The 19987-nt window shown below is 40.2% G+C and overlaps 1 protein-coding gene across 5 annotated transcripts in view; it reads right to left on the bottom strand.

The window, feature by feature from the left end:
- Positions 1 to 2014: 2014 nt before the first annotated feature.
- Positions 2015 to 19987, bottom strand: part of LOC123960491 (nuclear receptor subfamily 6 group A member 1-A) — a 98156-nt gene continuing 80183 nt past the window's right edge. For 3 of the 5 annotated variants that reach the window (XM_046035261.1, XM_046035262.1, XM_046035260.1), the window contains 8 exons: positions 16835 to 17065; positions 15556 to 15611; positions 14466 to 14626; positions 13423 to 13653; positions 12119 to 12373; positions 8987 to 9108; positions 8746 to 8898; positions 2015 to 7957 (listed from right to left, as the gene is read on the bottom strand). In XM_046035261.1, coding sequence (XP_045891217.1) covers positions 7827 to 7957; positions 8746 to 8898; positions 8987 to 9108; positions 12119 to 12373; positions 13423 to 13653; positions 14466 to 14626; positions 15556 to 15611; positions 16835 to 17065 — 1340 coding nt within the window. In that variant the 3' untranslated portion in view covers positions 2015 to 7826. Of the gene's footprint in view, positions 7958 to 8745; positions 8899 to 8986; positions 9109 to 12118; positions 12374 to 13422; positions 13654 to 14465; positions 14627 to 15555; positions 15612 to 16834; positions 17066 to 19390; positions 19466 to 19552; positions 19683 to 19987 lie in introns of those variants that run through there. The other 2 variants (XM_046035263.1, XM_046035264.1) reach the window with 2 other exon arrangements.

Consider the following 19987-nt stretch of genomic DNA (forward strand, 5'->3'; position numbering starts at 1 on the left):
ACTTGTTATAATTTCTTTGATGGTGGCTCAAAACGGTGTTGGCCTCACGTGTATTTTTTATGTAAAACTGCGGTATTAGGTTAATCTGACCATAATTCCAACAACACCAAAGCCGTTAAATTTATTTTTATATTGTATGTTGCAGGACTCACCAATGCATCCCTAATACTGTGCCCAGCTGCTGCTGGTCAAGAAATAGCTCCAAGCAGTGAGTAGCAGTTTCCCAGCATGCCTATTGATGTCATCATTAAAATCAGTTTGAATAAATAATTTGATCTGAAAGCAAAGACGGTGCACTTATTTGAACCTCATGTATCTGTTAAGTGTCAGTGTTTGTAAAGGAAGTACTAATCCTAGCCTTGATCCTGGATTGCAAGTGAAAACCATCTGATACACTGCCTCATTACATTTAATCCGCCTTTTAAAACAACCTGTTTTTTTGGTGATGTGTGTTTATGTGGGTGATATTAACTTCCACCTGTAGAGCTGCCATTTTTGTTGCACTTAGCCTATTGATGATGTCTATGGAGTGTGCCCCTGTCACAGCCATTAAAAAACTGGATTCTATTATTTGCTGATAGGTTTCTCCCCTCATTTATTCCATACATATGTTTAGTCATTAATTTTTTCAAGCCTGTTTGGAAGGGAGAAACAGAATGAGCTGTTATAGCTATTATTATTTACAGAACCAGGGGCACCGTTGTAGCCTTCCAACAGCTGGCCCTTTGCTGCATGTCATGGCCCATCTCTTTCTCCTGCATTTCCTGTGTCTCTCTACTCTCTATTAAAGCAGAAATATTTTATAACTTAACAGAACTAAGTGGATATTTTCTGCCTCCATAGCAGCTGCAGTGTGCAACTTTTTTTTGCCTAACCTTAACATTTTAGTAGATTTTGATTGTCTTCTCCTAATTATGACTTACTATTTACTAATTTAGAGATTGTATCAAATTAATATGCGTAAGTAACGATGTAAATTTTTTAAAACGACATAAATGTAGAAACAACAGAGTACCTATTTTATGCGTGTGACATGGTTGTCTTTTCATGAGTCCTTCCTCATCTTTCTTGACCTCATGACGTTTTCCATCAAGGTCAAGGAAACGTGTTCAGGAAAAACGTCATTTTTTTGACTGTCGACTGAAATAAACTAGTGTGAGTGATCATGGTAATGTGTTTTTGGCCAACAATGGAGCACAGAGGAATAAGATACACACACAATACTTCGTAGGATCAACTTATTGGTGGTTTTGGTCACTCCTTCGGTTGCTTTTTATGGGAGTTGCTGATAATAAGAAAAATATTGACTATTGGCAGCCTAGTATAAAATGACAAAAAGTAAAGTGTGCTTCTTTGGTTTTGATAAATTCTAAATCTAGATCTATGTGTAATACCCCATCAAGTAAGAATTTCAAATGATAAAAGGCAAGTAAATTCAGATTAAAAATATAAACATCTGATGGTTAAATGTGAAGCATTTTCATATAAGGGAATACTGTTTAACTTAAAGTAAAGAAGTAAATAGATTACTTTTGCAAGCAATGTGTTTACCGTTTCTCTGTAATCAATATATTAATAATCATTTGTATCATGTGTATTGTATGAAACAACAGCAGCCAATCAAGTATACTGTTTATTAACAAACATTTCTCAGCATTGACCCATAGAGATAAAAAGCATTATCACCTATGTTGCCATTACTTGCAGTATGAGTTGATTTGGCATGTTTAAAACAAATCACTGCTCAGCAGGCTGAAACACACTTCTTGTGTTTAGATCATCGGTAGCATCTCACTATGAAAAACACATTTGAGTGCGCTGAGCAACAGGTCGGGGACAAGTATGTCCAAACTGTATTCCACACAGCTTTGAAGCTCTATACTATCTGCCTAGTTACCCCTCAATAAGCTCATTATCGCAGACTGAATAGACTATAATCACATCGTTTCTTATGATCACCTTATCTCTGCGTAGAAAAGTGAGAGATGGGCAGAAAAATGGCAGACTATCCATGTGCACTTGCATAACGTTCACATTTATTTGTTTTCAAGTCCTAACACATTCTAAACATGCTTTTAACACGTAATGGATCACATTCTTCACAGGTAGTTAAAGTAACAAGAGCAGAGAAGAGATTTTTGAAGAGAAAAACATAAAGGCATTTCAGTTCTCTGTTCACAGGTGATGACAGTGTGTAAATCTATTTCTTCCCTGAGATATGTCAAAAATTTTCTACTCTTTTACTTCTTCCCAACTCTTCTTATCTTGTGTTCCTGTAGAACAGAGTTCTAACTGTGGTGAGGGAGTCTCTGCTCAACAGCCAACTTAAAGCCGAAACAGCCTCAACTGTTGGTGCCTCAACAGACAGGATAACTGAGACAGGATGTGAAAAGATGAGATCGGGAGCACAGAGATTTTAATAAACAACTGACGATTCAACTTTATTATAAGCTCTTACTATAACAGTGTACTCCAGATCTCATCTTTCCAGGGTACCAGCAGTGTTACAGTGCTAGGGTTGGAGACATACGTTGGTTTGCCTGTAGCCTTTTATGGAGAGTCTTTACGAGATGGATGGTGGTTCTTCCCTGACCACAGCTGCAAAAACTGTGTGAAACATGGCTTAACCTTTACTTTATTTAAAGAGAAATTCTGCTTTTTTATGACCTGAATCTTAATCTTAATTTTTCAAATTATTCTGCAATTGCTATGATGACATTTTCTATCAATTGTCATTACTATGATCTGGGGATTTGGGGACACTTGTAGACAATTACAAGGGGAGTCTAAGACAAGCAACATGAGCAGTCAGATGACCAGATTTTCAATACATCTGCAGTTTAATGCCATTTTCTGAAAGAAAAATGTAAGTAAAGCGCCACTTGCTTCGTAAAATTGCCTGTGTGGATATCTAAAATAAGTTCAATCATAATCTATTTCTGCAGGATGTAATGGATGTTTAAAATTTGGCCTAAATACTAATGTACTGGTTTTTACTTCCAAATAAGCTGCTTTAACTGTGGACTCAGCAACCCCAGATCTCTGCAATTAAGTCACATTGATTAAAATGTATCGACCTCAAGAGCCAGAATATACATTTAAAAAGCAAAACTGTTTCTAAAATGTCCCCTCTTGTTGAATGTCACGATGTTCTATATCAGTAAGTAAGGCTTCTATTCAAAAGCCATGAGTCCAGCCCCAGTGGTAACACTGCAGTAGTCTGTCTACAGTCGCGTGCCACAGAGTCAGGGTCAGACGAGTGAGCGAAAGCATGTAAACACAAAGATATGTCAGTTTGACCACAATTGCGTTCTCCAATTGATAATCGATCACAATTTTCTGCATTGACAGAGTCAGATATGATAACAGTTCCATTGTTATCACTCCATGTTACCTTGAACCACCTTAACAATGAACAACAATCATGGAGCACAATGAGGGAAAAAAACACACTGTCATATCATAATGTGGTGAATATAGCGTACACAGCAAACCATTCACAAGATAACTTTCGTATTCCAAAAAGGTCAACACAGGAAAATAAAGCACAGGTTAACTGCAGCAAGAATGCATCACGTGAATGCTTAATCAGTAAACTGACATTCATGTCATGCTGTCATTGAAATTCTTTCATCTTTGGTATTGGATTCACGATAACAGGGCTGAAGTGAAATAAAATATGACGCTAACTTAAGATGAAAGGAATCCAAAAAAGGGAGGAAGAGGATCCCTGACACGAGACATTAAGAGTGTGTAACATACTATACAGCCAGAGATCAAGGAAAATACAAGCTGCTGACAGCAGGCGAGTCTGAGGTAGAGAGGATTATGAGGCAACATGTTTACGCTTTTAAAATAAGATGAAGAAAACAGGTATCAGCGCTTGGTATAAACTGGAGAGGTCACTGAGTGAAATAAAAGACACAAAATAACAGAACATTGGTGCAATGAAACCAATAAATAAGACAACAAAATCACCTATTTGAAAGTAAGCAACATGATGACAAATAAAGAGGTAGTTTCAGTACAGAAATTGCAAATGACATATTTGTCCTTGTCTGCAAAAAAAAAAAAAAAAAAAAAAAATACTAATACAGAAAATTAAAAAACACTTGTGTATCAAAATATGATAAGTCAGAGCAATGGCAGTGAGGTAGCTGTGGTGAGTTTTTATTTTATGTTGATGGGCAGAGGCCAGTATTGATATTATTTTCTGCTACATTAAAGGAAAAATCCCCCTTCAGATCCTCTTCCACTGTCAGATCTCAGTCGTCTGTGATGTTCAGCGCATTCCTGGAGTTACTTTGAGATGAAGTGACTTTGTTGTTGGTCACCCTGAACCTTTCTCTTACTTCTGCTACAGTTAAAAGAATCCTACATTTCCAAGACTGATTGTTAAACATATGGGCAAAATGGCCGCTCTTTACGTTCTGACACTATTGTATGACAGCTATTTTTTTTTCTTTTAAAAAAATCTACAATGAAACTAGCTGCTTCTCAGCAGTGGTCAATGAGTTTGGGGGAATTTTCTTTTTATACATCACATCACTCAGACCTTTTAAAGAAGAGTACATATCCCTGAGATTATGCAATTTAAAGTGTCCAGTTCAGTAAAATAATTTTCTCACTTACTCACTTAGTTGTATCTAGTCAAGCACACAATTATAGTTATTTTAATTATGGTTATATAATTATGGTGCTCACAGTAAAAACCAATTACCTTTACCTTTTACCTTTCACAGAAACTTCTCTTTCCAGACACAGTGTCCCTGTTATTTGGAATAGAGCACAGAATGTTTAACTTTCAACAGCATTTAACATTATGGACAGTTTTGATAGGGACTATTTCTTTAGTGGAAAACAGTTCCAATGAAAACACAATCACAGTGGCTAGATAACACTAGAGGTAAGTGAGAAAATGTTGTACGTTTTTTGCAATTCAGACAAAATTACCCTTTAACCTCAGAGGCCTGTGTGATGAATGATGCATATTGTACAAAATGGAGACAGGTGATGTTCTCCATACATCCATCTTAACTGCTCTTAGAATCCAAGAATCAGAGTTTTGAACCTCATGGTTCAGTGGAAAATGATTCAAATAATACTTAAAAGGCTCCAGGATGTCAGTATTGTCTGTGTAAAACATGGCTGACATCACCTGAGTAATACCTGTTACCATAAACGACTGTGGACAAGGGAATGAGTTATTAAAAATCATGTAAAAAAAAAATAAAGTAAAGAATTCAATCAAAGTTTAGAAAATGATAGGGGCTGTCTTCACTCCACAAAAAAGAAAGACAATGAATATGTGAAAACAACAAAAACCCAAAAGATTCACAATAACTACAAAAGGTACATGAAAATGTATAAAAATCAAAAAATGAAAAAAGAGGCTAACTGAAACATTTGAAAGAGGAACTCTGCATTGGACTAATGGTGTTAAGGCTGCACACAGAGAGGTGGATGGAAACAGGAGAGAGAAGCCGCGGCATTCTGAAGATGCCACTGTCTCTCGCTCACTCCATCACCAATGCCAAGAGAAAAATCCACCCTGTCTCACCTTCAAACTACATCCACTTTCACTGAATGAAGGGGGGTGGAGGGTGGGGGTTGGGGACCTTGAGGGAAATAAAGTGGAAAAGAAAAACACTTTTCTATAGAGGACCTACAATGTCCCGGAACCTACATCTACTAATACTACAAGTACATCAGTGTGGTCACTGAGGAACTCCTGAATGCAATACATAACACTCACTTTACCCTGTTACGATCCAGGTTGGCAGGAACCTGAGAGAGAGGAACACACTGGGTGGGCAGTGGCCAAGGAGGTCAAGGGTCAAGGTCTCCGAACCTCACCGTCGTGTGCAAAAAAGAGAGTCGTTGCAAGGACTGCATTTTGTCTGCATTTCAAATTGTTCTACATCATGAAACGGCTAAAAACTTGAGAAATCCAAGAAGACACTTCAAACAGTTTGAAATGATGATCTCATACTTCAAAAATAAAGACCATTTTCTATGGCTTTTTTTAAACAATGTGCATATCTGTCACAGAGGGTATGCAAGCCGGAGGTAAGTCACCTAAAGTCTCACCTAAACCAAGTCTGGATTCATTGAGACATGGCCCGGGTCAATCACACTGAATCCACTGCTAGCCAGGTTAAAGTGATAATCTGCAAAATTTGTGTCAGACAGTTGTTAAGTGAAATGTCATTTGTTTTGTCTTTGCACCAACCTTACCCAGTAAAACACTGAGGACCACATGTGAGCCAAATCACACTGCGCCCCTTGGATCCGGATCAGGTCTGCCTTAAACTGCTACTGGTCTTGGGTCTGTGCAAAATTTTGATTGGACCTGACAAGACCTAAAAACAGTCTAAGTTCCTCTAAAACTGACATGACACTGGCCAAAAGAACTTGTGAATGGACCAATTGGTTTTTGGGGTGTTCCCAACCGGTTTGAAGCTGGATAAGTTAGCTCAAGCTAGTGCTCTACACCAGCTTCAAATGAACTGGAGGCAGCAAACACTGAGAGTTCTGACTTGGATCCAATTGTTGTCGGTTCCATTTTGGTTCTAGTAGGTCATACATTTTTTTGACCCATGAAGATCTCTGGTGGTTCCAAAACACCAAGCATTGTTTTTCTAGCTTTTAGTTTGTTCTGAATAAATTGTGGAATGCAAGATTTCACAGACTACCACTTTAACCAAACATAGCCAGTACTGTGGATCTGAAATTTAGATGATAGTGTGTTGAGAGCAGTGTACAGTGCATCAAGTTCCTGGCACTGAAGGCTGCAGAGCCCAAAAAAATGAGCCATCTGACAAGAGGCAGAGGGAAAAACAAAGACTGGGAATCACATCTGCTCTATGCATACATGTGTATATACACAAGAATGCGTGCACGTTTAGCAGCATTTAGAATAAAATCCGGCAACTTACTTGTCTGTCCAGCAGAGGGTTCTCCCCTCTGACACAGATTGATTCATTTCTTATCCTGGTCCTTCATTGATAAGAAATCTATTTTTTTTTTTTTTTGCTGGAGCTATCAGCTCCTTACCCATCAATGGGTGTTTGAAAAAAGCATTGCATAACACTTTGGTCAAAAAAGAAAAACAATAAAACTAAAACAGCAAACCTAGCTATCTTCCCCTCCCCTGCAATAAAGACTTAAATCCCCAGTCTATGATTGTAGAAAATACCCGTATGCTCCTTTTTCAATGAAAATCCTACAGATCCAACTGTCACCTTAACTCATGGAATGTTAAATTGACAAGGCCGCCTCCCATAAGCAGGATGCCTGAGAGTCCATGCTGATAAAGTCGCTCAATTTTGCTAATTAATTTTGCATTTTCAGTGTAACAAAACACTGGTTTTCGATCTTTGATTTATGCAGCTCCTTTGAACATTCAGTGTCTGATTGAGGTGCCAAAGCATCCACAGGGATTTGGTTTTAGACTGGGCAACTCTTCATTTAACAGCAAGAAAAGGTACCTGAAAATAGCAACAACATCTTCCTGAGGTAGTCTTAAAACACTCGTCACATGTGTCTATCTGCCCCCGTCTGAATAAAATAAACTCTTTAAAAGTCTAGCTCTAACAATAGCAACACTGACACATTGAGCAAACTGGATACACACTTGTAAACTCCAAAGACCAATGCATCTACGAGCATTTGTTTTGTACAGAAGCATGTGCACAGTGTAAATCAGCATACATTCAGCTCTGTCGTGTAATAAATATATAAAGAAAAAAGTTACAAAAAACAAACTAGCTGCTTGTCACATTCACAAGGGGGGAGACCAGTCCCTTGACTCGGGGGGGTCAGGCCTAGTTTCCAGAGGAGGTGGTCACACAGGGCGACGGGCCGGTCCTGTAGCTGGTCAGGCTGGATTTGCAGGAGTGCAAGACTGCTTTGAACAAGAGGGGGAGCTGCTCCAGAGGGACATTCACCAGCTTTCCTGCAAACAAACACCACATGCAGCACACAAGCTCAGGATTAGCTTAGCTTCTCTTTAATGGACATTTTAACAGCACAGTTCCTTCAGTATTAATGCTACGAGTCATCTCATAGTCATCACCACTCTCCTGTTTCAGATCCTCTTTTTAACAGACATACTGTTTCCATGCACTAATCAGTTTCAGTCATTTCTACTTGAGTTTCTTTTCTCGCTGTGTGTTCAGTAAAAGTCAACACTACCTGCAGATATTTCAAATTAAAAGCCGACCAAGCGAGGGAGGGATTATGTCGTTTGAGCTGTTGGAAGGTTTTCCATGTGAAGAGTCAGTGCAGGAAATAATGAGTTTCACAGACAGGTAAAAAAAATAATGGCAAGGTTACAATAATTGAAATGCATTAATGAGTGGGAACAGCAGAGCGGGAAGTATGACATAAATGTGGAAATGTTATACTGACTTTATCAAGTTAAACAACAGTGAACATGGTGGAAGTTTGGCGTTAACAGCAAACATCATCAACCGCAGATCAGGCTTCTTCCCAAGGTATGTTAAGATATACTTACAAAACAAATCATAAACAAATTGCATCTCTAATCTAAAATAAAGGCATTGTTCTCTATGCATATTAGGTAAATAAAGAGAACTTATGGTATAGACACAAATTATGAAAACAAGCCACTGTAAGAAATTTAATCTGTCGCTGGCTGATGGAAGAAAATTACCAGCATCTAAAGGCAGCAGTGTTCATTACAACATAAATAAACTGCCCATTGTACTATAAAGTACTTACCTGCAATGCAGCGGATCTCCGGGAGACACATCATGATCTCAGGGAAGCGTTTGGGCTGGTGCGGGTACTTATATTCAGTGTAGTCCTGACAAACATACCAGTAGCGTTTGTTCAGCTGCTCGAGCTGAGAGATGTTGGACAGTCCTCTGATATCTGCAGAGATATACAAATGAAATAAGAGTTGTATGGGGGGAGAAAAGTAAGGGCCAAGCTTGGATTAGTAAATGCAGAGCTTGCTTACCTTGGTTGAGGAAGTTGATGGCTTTCATACAGGCATACTCCTCATTACTGATCTTCAGTTGGTGAAACTTGCGAAATAGATATATCAACCTCTCCATCACCTCCATGCCGTCCTCGCTGAAGCTGAAGAATCAGACACAGACTTGTTATGCTCGATAAATGTAGTGGTAAATAAGGTATAATAAATAATGTCCCTAGAGTACCATTGTACCATTGGAAGCTATATTGTCCAAACAAAACAGAAGAGTTTTAGTAGGTTTACTGTCCACATTTCACTGTCACAATTCCACTGTGATGAAATTAAAAAAAGCATGTCAAAAAAAATTAAAAACATAAAATCCCTTAAGCCTCATTATCCTAAGCTTCTATGCTTCAATGAACAAGACACAAATCAGGAAGGGAATACATCAGATCTACTGGAAGCACTAAAATGTCCTGCTAATCCCACAGCTTTTTGAGGGAGTTAGAAAGATTCACAAAGTTTAATTCCACTCATCAAACATCACTTCTCAGTCTTACTGGCTCCCACTGTTCCAGTCTCTCTCACAAACTTTAGCGCTGCCACTGTAAATCAGATATTCACTCCTAAAGTACAGGCAAATTGACCGAAGCCGCAGAACACCACCATATTTTAGGAGAATGTGTGTCATGAGGTCAGATAATTCCAGTCTGATTTACACAGAACTGAAACCCCACACCTCCTTTTTGACCTAACGTGGGATATGCATGTATTTCACATGCCTGACGGTGCTAGCCACAGCTCTGTCCTGGGGAGTCCTACTGTTCACGGACCACTTCACTGGCCCTAATCCAACAACATTAAATTAAAATTATGAAGTCCTTTTGGAGAGAGACTGAGCTCATAGGGTTGAAAGTCTTGCCTGTGTTGATGATTGTTGTTGCAGTGGGGAAAATTTTAATTCCTGATATCCACCTTTCTTCTCACTGAAATATTTAATTGGCAAGGCTCCCGGAGGTGAAATGTACCGTTTAATATCTTGTGAATGTTATTAGTGCCATAGCCTCCGCAAAAGAGAGGTAGGAGGCAATATGAGTCACTGTGGATGAGATATTACCAACACGTATGAATGTAGGTAATTTCTTCAGTCATTCTTCTGATATGGAACTACAGATGTCAAACATAACTATGTGGCTAGCTACCTCATTGTTGTCTTAATGTCTGGTAGATTATGTCATCAGCTACCAATCATCTTGTTTAAAGCAGTATTAACTACACTGCTCAAAAAATAAAGGAACACTTAATCATCACAGTATAACATCATGTCAATTAAACTTCAGAGATATCAGCAGGACCAGTATCTGCTCCTTTGTACAAGGAGGAACAGGAGGAGCACTGCCAGAGCCCTACAAAATGACCTCCAGTGGGCTACTGGTGTTCATGTTTCTGACCAAACTGTCAGAAATAGACACAATGAGGGTGGCAAGAGGTCCCGAGTCCTCTAGTGGGATCTGTGCTCACCACCTAGCACTGTGCAGCTTGTTTGACATCTGCCAGAGAACACCAGAATTGGCAAGGCCACCATTAACGCCCCGTTCTCTTCACAGATGAGAGCAAGTTCCCACTGAGCACGTGACAGATGTGAGTCTGGAGACGGCGTGGTGAACGTTATGCTGCCTGCAACATCATCCAGCATGACCAGTGTGGCAGTGGGTCAATGATGGTCTGGGGGGGCATATCCTTGGAGGGTCGCACAGACCTCCACATGGTAGCCAACTGCTGTCAGACCTTACACTGGTGCAGTAGGTCCTGGATTCATCCTGGTGCAGGACAATGACTGGCCTTGTGTGGCCAGAGTGTGTAGGCAGTTCCCGGACGACCAAGGCATTGATGCCACTGACTCGCCCTCCAGTCCCCAGACATGAACCCAATTGAGAATCTCTGAGACGTTATGTACCGGTGCATCCGACACCATGCCCAGACAATGCGCTCCATCACTACCTGCTGGGCCCACCCGCCATGTCCTGAAAACCTTCAGTGCTTGCATAAATGTGTAAACACCTCTATACAGTCAGTGGTAAACACTAACACTCCCCCGGTGCTCCAAGCTCTGAGTAGGGGCAGAGCTAATCTGACCAGTAGTTGCACAGCTAACTGAGCTAAAAACAGCTGCTAGTTAGCCGTTACCTAACTTCAGCAACAAGTAAAGTTATCTGTCCATCAGGAAACTCTGTGAATTACAGAGTTGAGACAGAGCAGCAGGGGGACATCCGAGAAAAAAATAGAATATATTTCTCCATCAATTATGATCCAGTTTAACGACAATCGGTGAAAAAAGTTGTGTTTTTGGACAGTAATCAGTGGGGCCCGGCCCCAGAAACAATATGCTTCAGCATCGTCGCACTGAGAAGTCTTTTCATTGGATGCTAAATTAATACAACAAGTGCAGAATGAGTCATTAACATTTTAAAATGCTTTTCCAAATGACAAACTCTTAAATATCATCAAGAATACCTACGAAACACATTTTTTATGTCATTGATGGGCCCGATCCTGCCATAGTGGTGACTTAGTGCAAAACATAAACATGGATTTTGATTTCATGGGAAGGGAAGATTTTGTTGTCTAAAAATGCACTGATCAGAAAACGCATCATTGATACTTCTCTTGTCTTCATTTGCCTATTTGGCATTAAAGTAATCCAAAAGTTACTAAATGCAATCATATTACATTACTTTTATTTTGTGGTACTTGGATTATGTTACTGATTACATTTTTTAACAAGTATTTGTAATTGTACTGGATTCCATTTTTAAAGTAATCCTCCCAACCCAGGGTAACGGTTTTATTTAGTTAACGTTACACTGGGTTTGACAGTCTAGGGACTGTGTTGACTTACAGTAGTTTATAAGCTGTCATTGATTGCATTGCACATTACATGGTTGTGCTCTGCGAGTAAAAAACAGGTTACAGTTACAGAATCCCTTATAGCTATGTAGTTTTATAAGAAGCCTGTATTGAACGCAGCAGGTGATACAACATTCATTATAACCACGAGAGACTTGAGACTTGACTAGCTCAAAGACTTGTGAACATCTCTGCCTTAAAGCCATCACAAAAGGTACTATGGCGAACATGTTACATGTCTTTCCTCTCCAAGCTCGTGCCACTCACCCCTGCAGCTCATCGTCAGACGGTGTGTACTTGGCAGTGACGTTGGCCAGGTCTCCAAAGATCTGGGCACTGTAGATGGTGAGGCAGGAGAGCAGGATGAGCTCCTGCCAGGTGGAGCTGAGCAGACAGGTATAGTCCTCTATGGAGAGCTCGCAGAAGAATGGCAACTTCTTGATCCAGGAGATCTGACGGAAGAGCAGCTCATCTGCCAGGCGACACAGCAGAGCAAACAGCTCCACCTGTGTGACTTTGTACCTGGGACACACAAAAAGACAAAGGAAGAAGGTAAGGAGCGACATATGACCAAAATATCAGTTTGTTGTATAAAATCAGATCTGTATGTTCACTCTGGATCACCTGCTCACATGATGCAATTTGGTTGATTACATCTTCAATGCTACATGCCTTCTTTTTGGCCAGATAAGGGTAAAAATACTCTGACAGGTTTTATTGTCAAGTTATAAGTCAACATGGTGGATGCTGCATCAAATTTAAAATATCACTGCATTTATCTTCAGTGGACTTAGGCCACACTTGTCCTTAGTGTGTTTGGTTCTTTTTATTAATGTTGAACTAAAGACTCATGATTTGGTTAATTTGAAGAAAACCTTTTGGCTAGTGGGAATTCAGAGCTGCTACTCTATTAGCCATTTTGGCTGTGATATAAAAAGCCATATATTGTTTATGTAAAAGCTCATCATTTCTCCTGAATTAAAAAAATACTGCTAGGGATGTGACAAGATATGGAATAGGAAAAGTCATTCAGTGTCTTCTGTAATGACGGTTTTTACCACTAGGTGGCTCCTGTTTCCTGCCCAGTTTGTTTTCTTGTACCTCACACATATTACACATTATGTAGTGGAAACATTTTTGACACTTATTCCAAAGTTTTACATTGAGCCTAGTCTGCCTACCCTCCATGGGCAAAATAGCAGCAGAAAGGCTGAATTCAAAGGTCTTTTGGCCATCATTTATTAAATACATAAAAGACAAAATAAAAGACTGTACTGTGTGTTTTAAAGCACTTTTGTTGAATTAAATGAACAGACCCATTTTATTAAAAGAAACCCTCCAACAGCCAAATTTTGTGAACAATGCAGTGTTGAATTTTTACAAAAATTCAAGCTGTTCCAAGTCTGTGCTAGAATTTTGTATTTACTAGTACGGCCCTTTTATCACACGGTGAAAGGACAACCCAAAGCTTTCAATCAGCACATACTCTGTTTACTGGGGAAGTACATGGTCTGTGCTGTACCTACAGAGTGGGTAAGTGTGTGTAGTATCTTGTATATGTATTGACTCACCCGTCTTCTATGAGCATAGGGGTGGCCAGGGGGGCCAGGTCTTCAGCAGCCACCAGCTGTAGCACCAGAGGGTGGGACTGTGGGTAGAGGCTGCGGGGCTGGGGGGCCAGCAGGCCAGACTGGGCAGCGTAACTGAACAGGTGAGGAAGGAGCTGGTAGTGTGTGGACATGGTGCTGTTGATATACTGGTCCCTGAGGGCTGCCGTGTAGCCGTTCATTTCCACAGAGCGACTAGAAGCACAAAAAGGTCAAAGGTTACTCGCACATTTTACTCTTTTGTCATTAAAGTAATAGTCTGACTTTTGGAAAATACACTACACATATTTACAGTTTAACCCATAGTCAAATCAGAAGATTGATGTGTCTGTGTCCAGTCCAGTGAGGCTAATCGTTGCCCCCTGCTCTAAGTGTTTGTGCTAAGCTAGGCTAAACATGAGCCAGACCTAATATATCTCTGTACTGGACATACAAGCTATTGCTTTAAACTTTATACTTTTCACCTGTCTCTAGGGAAACGTGATGGACCTCCATTCTCTTCAACATTAAAAATCTTTGTAATTGTTGTAGAAACTTCTAGACAAAACTTTGCAGTTAATTTTGTACTTGCATACCAAAGCCTATGTTGCACATGCATTCTATCGTTGTTGTTAATATCTGCTCTGATTTAAAGCCATTTGATAAAACAAATATTCCTCTAAATAGCTATCAGGCTGTGGAGATAAACCTAATGTTTATACAAAATGAGACTAAAATAAATACCGTCATGCGAGTACCTAGACAATATTTGTCCTTGATGAGTGTAAATAGACAATGTGCTTGTCTCCATAGCAAGAACAGCAGATAGTGCAGCGAGTACTTTGTGTTTGCTATCATCACCAAGCCTGAGGAGCTGCATATTCAGGCATTCTTCGTCTGATGAATACCTTAACTAAAGTCTGGGTGAGATGGGAACGAGGTGTTAGACTGTCAGGGCCGGCTCATTATCTCAATGGTGGGGCGAGTGCTGGCGCAACATGGCGGAGTGTATGAGATGAACAACTCACTTGGATGACAGAGTGGAAGCGGGTGACGGCTGGTTGCCCTCCGAGGCTCCGTTGCTGGGAGAGCTGTGGTCGCTGTCACCGTTGTTGCCCCAGGTGTGCTCCGGGGCGTCCTCCTTGAACTCCTGCCCCGACATGATCCGCTCTATCTCCTCCTCTGTGATCTAAAACACACACACCAACACAAAGAGGGTTTGTTTTTTTCTGGAGCTCACAGCACATCCTCATGTGACCAAAAGTACTGTGTGTCGCAGTTCAATTGATAAGCATTGACTAGCACCGCGTTGCTTTTTAATAAATGTTGAGGAGCAAGGACAAAATCGCACAATAAAACAGGGAGCTAGTGAAAGAGCAGGCAAATAGGTATGTGTCTGTATGGGTGTGTATTTGATACACACTTACACACACACACACCTAAAATAATAGAATCCTTGCAGGTCCGTACAAGGAGAAAACACAGACAAAAGACATTTTGAAAGATATTAGCATGCCAGAAAATGTGGTATCTTGTATCTGTGGCTGGGGTCAATTCACTTCTTCCTCAATTCAGTACACATACTGAAACAGCAATTCATTCCATATTAATGACAGAGAGGTCCCTCTTTTGTTAGGGCTTAGAAATAAAGCCATCTTTCAATGGAAGCGGGAGTTTCTGTTTTTCTGACTTGCTGAATTGAAGCTGGAATGAATTGACCACATCCCTCCCCTGAATAGTGGCTCAGTGGTACTTAGCCTCATGTCACACATTTTTCTGACCATTTGTTCTGTCGCCAGTGTTAATAATGAAGCCAGCACTGAATAGGTAATAATCAGCGGCTACATGATTATACTGATGATACAACAAGGTCAGGGCTCACTCTCATTACATGCTTCACAAGTATCCCAACACCCAAATCATTAGCATTACATCACTCCAACTCAGTGTTATTTAAGTGAATAGCTGGTGCTGTGAATGCATTTATGGTGAGAGAGCTAACTCTGGGAATCAGGTAGAATAATATGTATAGAGTGAGTGGAAGCTGGGAGAGAGGGTCAGTGAATGTCACAAAAACAACATTTCTGGTAATTATTGAACATGAAGTCAGTGATTTACCTGAACAGGCCCGATGCTTTTGTTCCTCCCTCCTGGCATGCCATCCTCCCTGATAGCTACAAGATAAAAAGAAAGAACAGAAATCTCAATCTACATGTGGTCCATTAACAAAACATGATTAGTATCATAGCTCTACCTAGTGGCTGAAATTACATTACATTTGTTCATTTAGCTGACAATTGCTATACATGTCAGAGGTCGCACGCCTCAGAAGCAACGAGGGGTTAAGTGTCTTGCTCAGGGACACAATGGTGTCTAATCCATTGCGCCATCGCCAATGCATAGTACTATGCATCGCCACCAATGCATAGTACTATGCTTCTCATCTTATATATCCATGTGGCGGCTTGTCTCTTCTGTTCTAACTTTTCTTTTCCTGTTGGCAGGCAGAGGTGGGGCTTTTCTGTTTCCTGGGAATGTTTTTTAGTAAATCCATATCACATCTCACGGCAAGCTTGCTTTAATCAAAGTACTTGGAGAATACATCATATGAAATGGGTCCATCAGGCTGGAGGAGCACTGAAGAGCCACTTACAATTTGCGTCCACTAGGAGGCAGCATTGTTCTTAACTCAACCTGACTGAGCCATCTGTAGTACTTAGGTATGTTGGGCCAAAGAAAATCCCATAGTCAGGGTTCAGCTGGCAGTCGGCAGCAGATGAATCACTCTTGGCATTTGACATGTTTTCATAACAAGAATTATTTTTTGATTTAGTTTAGTTTTAGAGTGGTTATGGAACAGAATTATGTAAATAAGTTACCCCACACCTCGCAAAAAATGTCTGATGATTACTGAATTACTAATTAATTTTTTAAACTAGATGTTGTGATGGAATACAACATCTTCTGATTAGAACCTGTTGTGAGTTTGATAAATCTAACATTATTTCATTTTATGTTTGTTGAAGACTTTTTAAAGATCAATGAAACTATGGTCACTAATCAGACAAATACAGCGTGATGCTGATTTAACAAAGCCAGATTTAGTCACAATAAAAGCTTTGAACATTGACAAACGTCACTCTGATCACTGGGGGCGGTGACACTCCTGCCTAAAGAGCGTATCTAGACTAAAGTCGGCGATGGTTTGTAGAAAAGAGGATCTATCACCTCATATGATTTGTTGTTGTTTTTATATGACTATTGGATTTTTTTTAATGTTTCTATGTTATATGACGACATTGTCATATATGAAGATGGACATCTCAACCATTTGCATTTTTCTGGAACGATTAAAGGGTTGAGGGGTTAAAATGTCCCTGTGATGTACACACGTTACCTTTGCGGTTCATTCCCATTTGCAGACACTTGAGCAGACGGCAGTACTGGCAGCGGTTGCGCTGCTTGCGTGACATCTCGCAGTTCTTGTCACGGCTGCAGCGGTACACACGCTTGTTGCAGATGCTGCGCTTGAAGAAGCCCTTGCAGCCCTCACAGGAGATGATGCCATAGTGCAGGCCTGTGGCGCGATCTCCACAGATAAGGCAAGTACGCTGGTCAGCTGGATCATCTGCAGAGGGAAATAAAAAATAAAGCATAGGGAAGCATTTTGCACCATTTCCACCCATTTCTTTCCACTTATTCTTCCACACTGCTTGAAAAAAATAGTGGGTACAAAAACCTCGCTGAAGGCACAAGTTTTAATTGAGATCATGGGGGCGGTTGGGGCTTAAGCGCTAGCCAGGCTCTGGCTAATCCAAAGGATTCTTAAGCTCTAACTCTCATTATGTGAAAGTGGAGGTGTAACAGGCAGCAGGATGAGGAACGGAGACGACTTGTGTATGTTTAATTCAGCAGCTCTGATGAGAGGAAGCAACAAGCTAAAACGTCATGACTGATTTGTTTACAGTCTCTCCTTTCACTCCTCTTAACAGCACTACCGCATTAACAGGCCTCTTCTTAGGAAGACCTCTGAGAACTATTACTGTCTAAAACATTGGACTTTGTCAAAATTTGCCCCATCATTCTATTTGTGACAAACGTTTCAGTGTTTAAATTTTGATCTATCCATCTAGTACCTATTGTATCCTTTAAAATATATTTTTTTAACTTGTTCTTCCAATTGGTGGCTAATTTTACTAATTAAGTGCTTTGCAGTCCACCAGGACCGCTCCATACCAGCCTGGATGTTCCACACAGGCGCTCTATCAATCATTAACCTTCACCTTGTTCTCTACAGCACACACTTTTAGCTGATTACTCCAAACTGTGAAAAGTTGTTAGGACAGGAATAAGTGAGTGTGATAATGTGGAACACATGTGAGGGGATAGTCAGGAGCTCACAGCAAGGAAGTCATGTGGAACAGGATGTCCTGAACAAAGTACATTAAAAATAGTAGTAGAAATGACACACATTACATTGTGCGTTTATAAGGCTGGCAGGCAGCTTGATGACCATGAAAGAATACGACATTAAGACAGCATGAAGAACAGATGGGCCAAACTCTTCCAAAGTGATTTGAAATGAGTGCGGATGTTTGGACGTATGGGAGAACATACATGTGTGATAGGGTGGGGAAAGGATCAAAGAGAGATGTAGCTCACTGTGGACCTTTCTTGTGAAGCTGCTTTATTAATCATGAAGGTGTTCTCAAACTGTAAAGACAGCAATCTGAGAAAGCTGTTGAAAATCTTTTCTTAATCCCCCCCGTACCTCCGGGCCACATAACGCACATAATCAAACCCACTGAGGAAGCTGAGAATTAAGTCAAAGCGTATTTTGTGCTGTCCACAGTGTTAAGCTTTATCACATAGGCACACACACACACACCCCTAGACACCCCCCTGCTAACAGCGGCAGCAAGATGGATTGGATAGTTACAGAGAATAGTCTTGCTGTTTAAAGCCTGGCTGCAGCAGGAATATGGCCTGAGACATGTTGATGTGTCTCATATGATGGTTCCTCCTTAGTGTCGGTTTCACTGGCGAGTTCAGCTGTGATCTACAAACACTAAGTATTTGTAATGTTGGTTGCATGAAATGGGAATTTTCAAAGAATGAATAGCTTCAAATAACTGCTAATGGCTTTAATGGTTTTCTTTTTTTACATCTGTTGGTCAGTGGAAAGTTACATCTGGTTTTAGGTGCACAAAGGGATCTGTGGGATGAGATTCGTGGGACTGGGAACACTGAATGGGTGATATCAAAACAATGAAAGGTGGAACCAAAGCAACGATAATCAAGCAACAATGTGAAGGTTTGTGAGGTAGATATAAGACATGACATTAAACGTGCAACAAATTCTGGTACTGAAGTTAATTTCTGAAAGGTTTTATTTTTCATTTATTTCAGCTAGCCATTTAGCCCAGTACTGTGTCTGTTTACAGGTGTTGGGGAGTACTACTGCATATGTGAACAAGGTTGTATAAAGCCTGAAGACTTTATCTGTAGCCCACTCCTCAACACTCAAAACTGACTTTTAAAAATGTTTGCCAGACCTGCACCCAGGCATCAGCTTTTGGTTGCCAGCACTGAAAATATGGTTGCTATTTTTAGTCATATTATATTTTGAGTAATTAAGATACTATGCAGTTATACGTCAGTGTTTTAATGAAAATGTAACATTAAAGAATGTTTAGAATTAGTTTGTGATGTTGACAGGTTCGCCATACTTCCCCCCCCCCCAGTCAAATAACTTCATTTCTTCGCCATTGTCTCTAAAACAGAAACCTGTGAGCATGTGCGTAAACCAACAAATGTGCATCATTGTCTGGTTCCGGTTCCAACTGTTAAATATCCATTTTATTTTGTGGTACATATTTCGCTGTTTGCGGTCCCTATTTTTTGTAAAAAATTCAATTGGTTTTCAGTTTCTCAAAAGACTTCGAATACTAACCTGGCAATCGTTACTGTCGATGCCTGTTTCAAAACTACCTCTGCTGGGAGTTCCACAAGGTGTTGCAATATAAATCTGAAAGGTCATGAGATAACAGAGTATAATCTTTGAGTCTCTTTTGATCAGCCCATTAAGGTAATCACCAAGATGGCCTTTTCTCACCTAGGCAGAATTTGGTATTTTCTGTCCTTGGTTAGTTGCTTATTGTTGATTATCTTGTAAGTGGACTCCTCATCCTCAGTCGGCCCAGCAATTACCAACAGTGTCTTTTCAATTACCCCTTTTGTTACTTCAGGTGAATAAGCTCTTACTACATGGCATGTAAAGTGTCAAACTTTTTGTTGCATAGCAACTAGAATTTGTAACACTCATGATTTGAGCACTTGATTGTTCTGTTCTTGAGTACTCACAGCTGAGCTTTCTGTTTTAATGTTTTAGCAGGAGATGAAAGCCTCCTGCAGGTATCGGTCAAAGGAAACAGGACTACTGGTTGATGTAAAAAGTTGTAATGTTCTACTAAAGAAAGTCTGTCGTCCCAGTAAACACAAAAATGTATGTGGACAGCAGCATGTGTGCTATCATAAAGAGATTGCACAT

Source organism: Micropterus dolomieu, linkage group LG21 (assembly GCF_021292245.1).
Source record: "Micropterus dolomieu isolate WLL.071019.BEF.003 ecotype Adirondacks linkage group LG21, ASM2129224v1, whole genome shotgun sequence".
Taxonomy (NCBI): Eukaryota; Metazoa; Chordata; class Actinopteri; order Centrarchiformes; family Centrarchidae; genus Micropterus; species Micropterus dolomieu.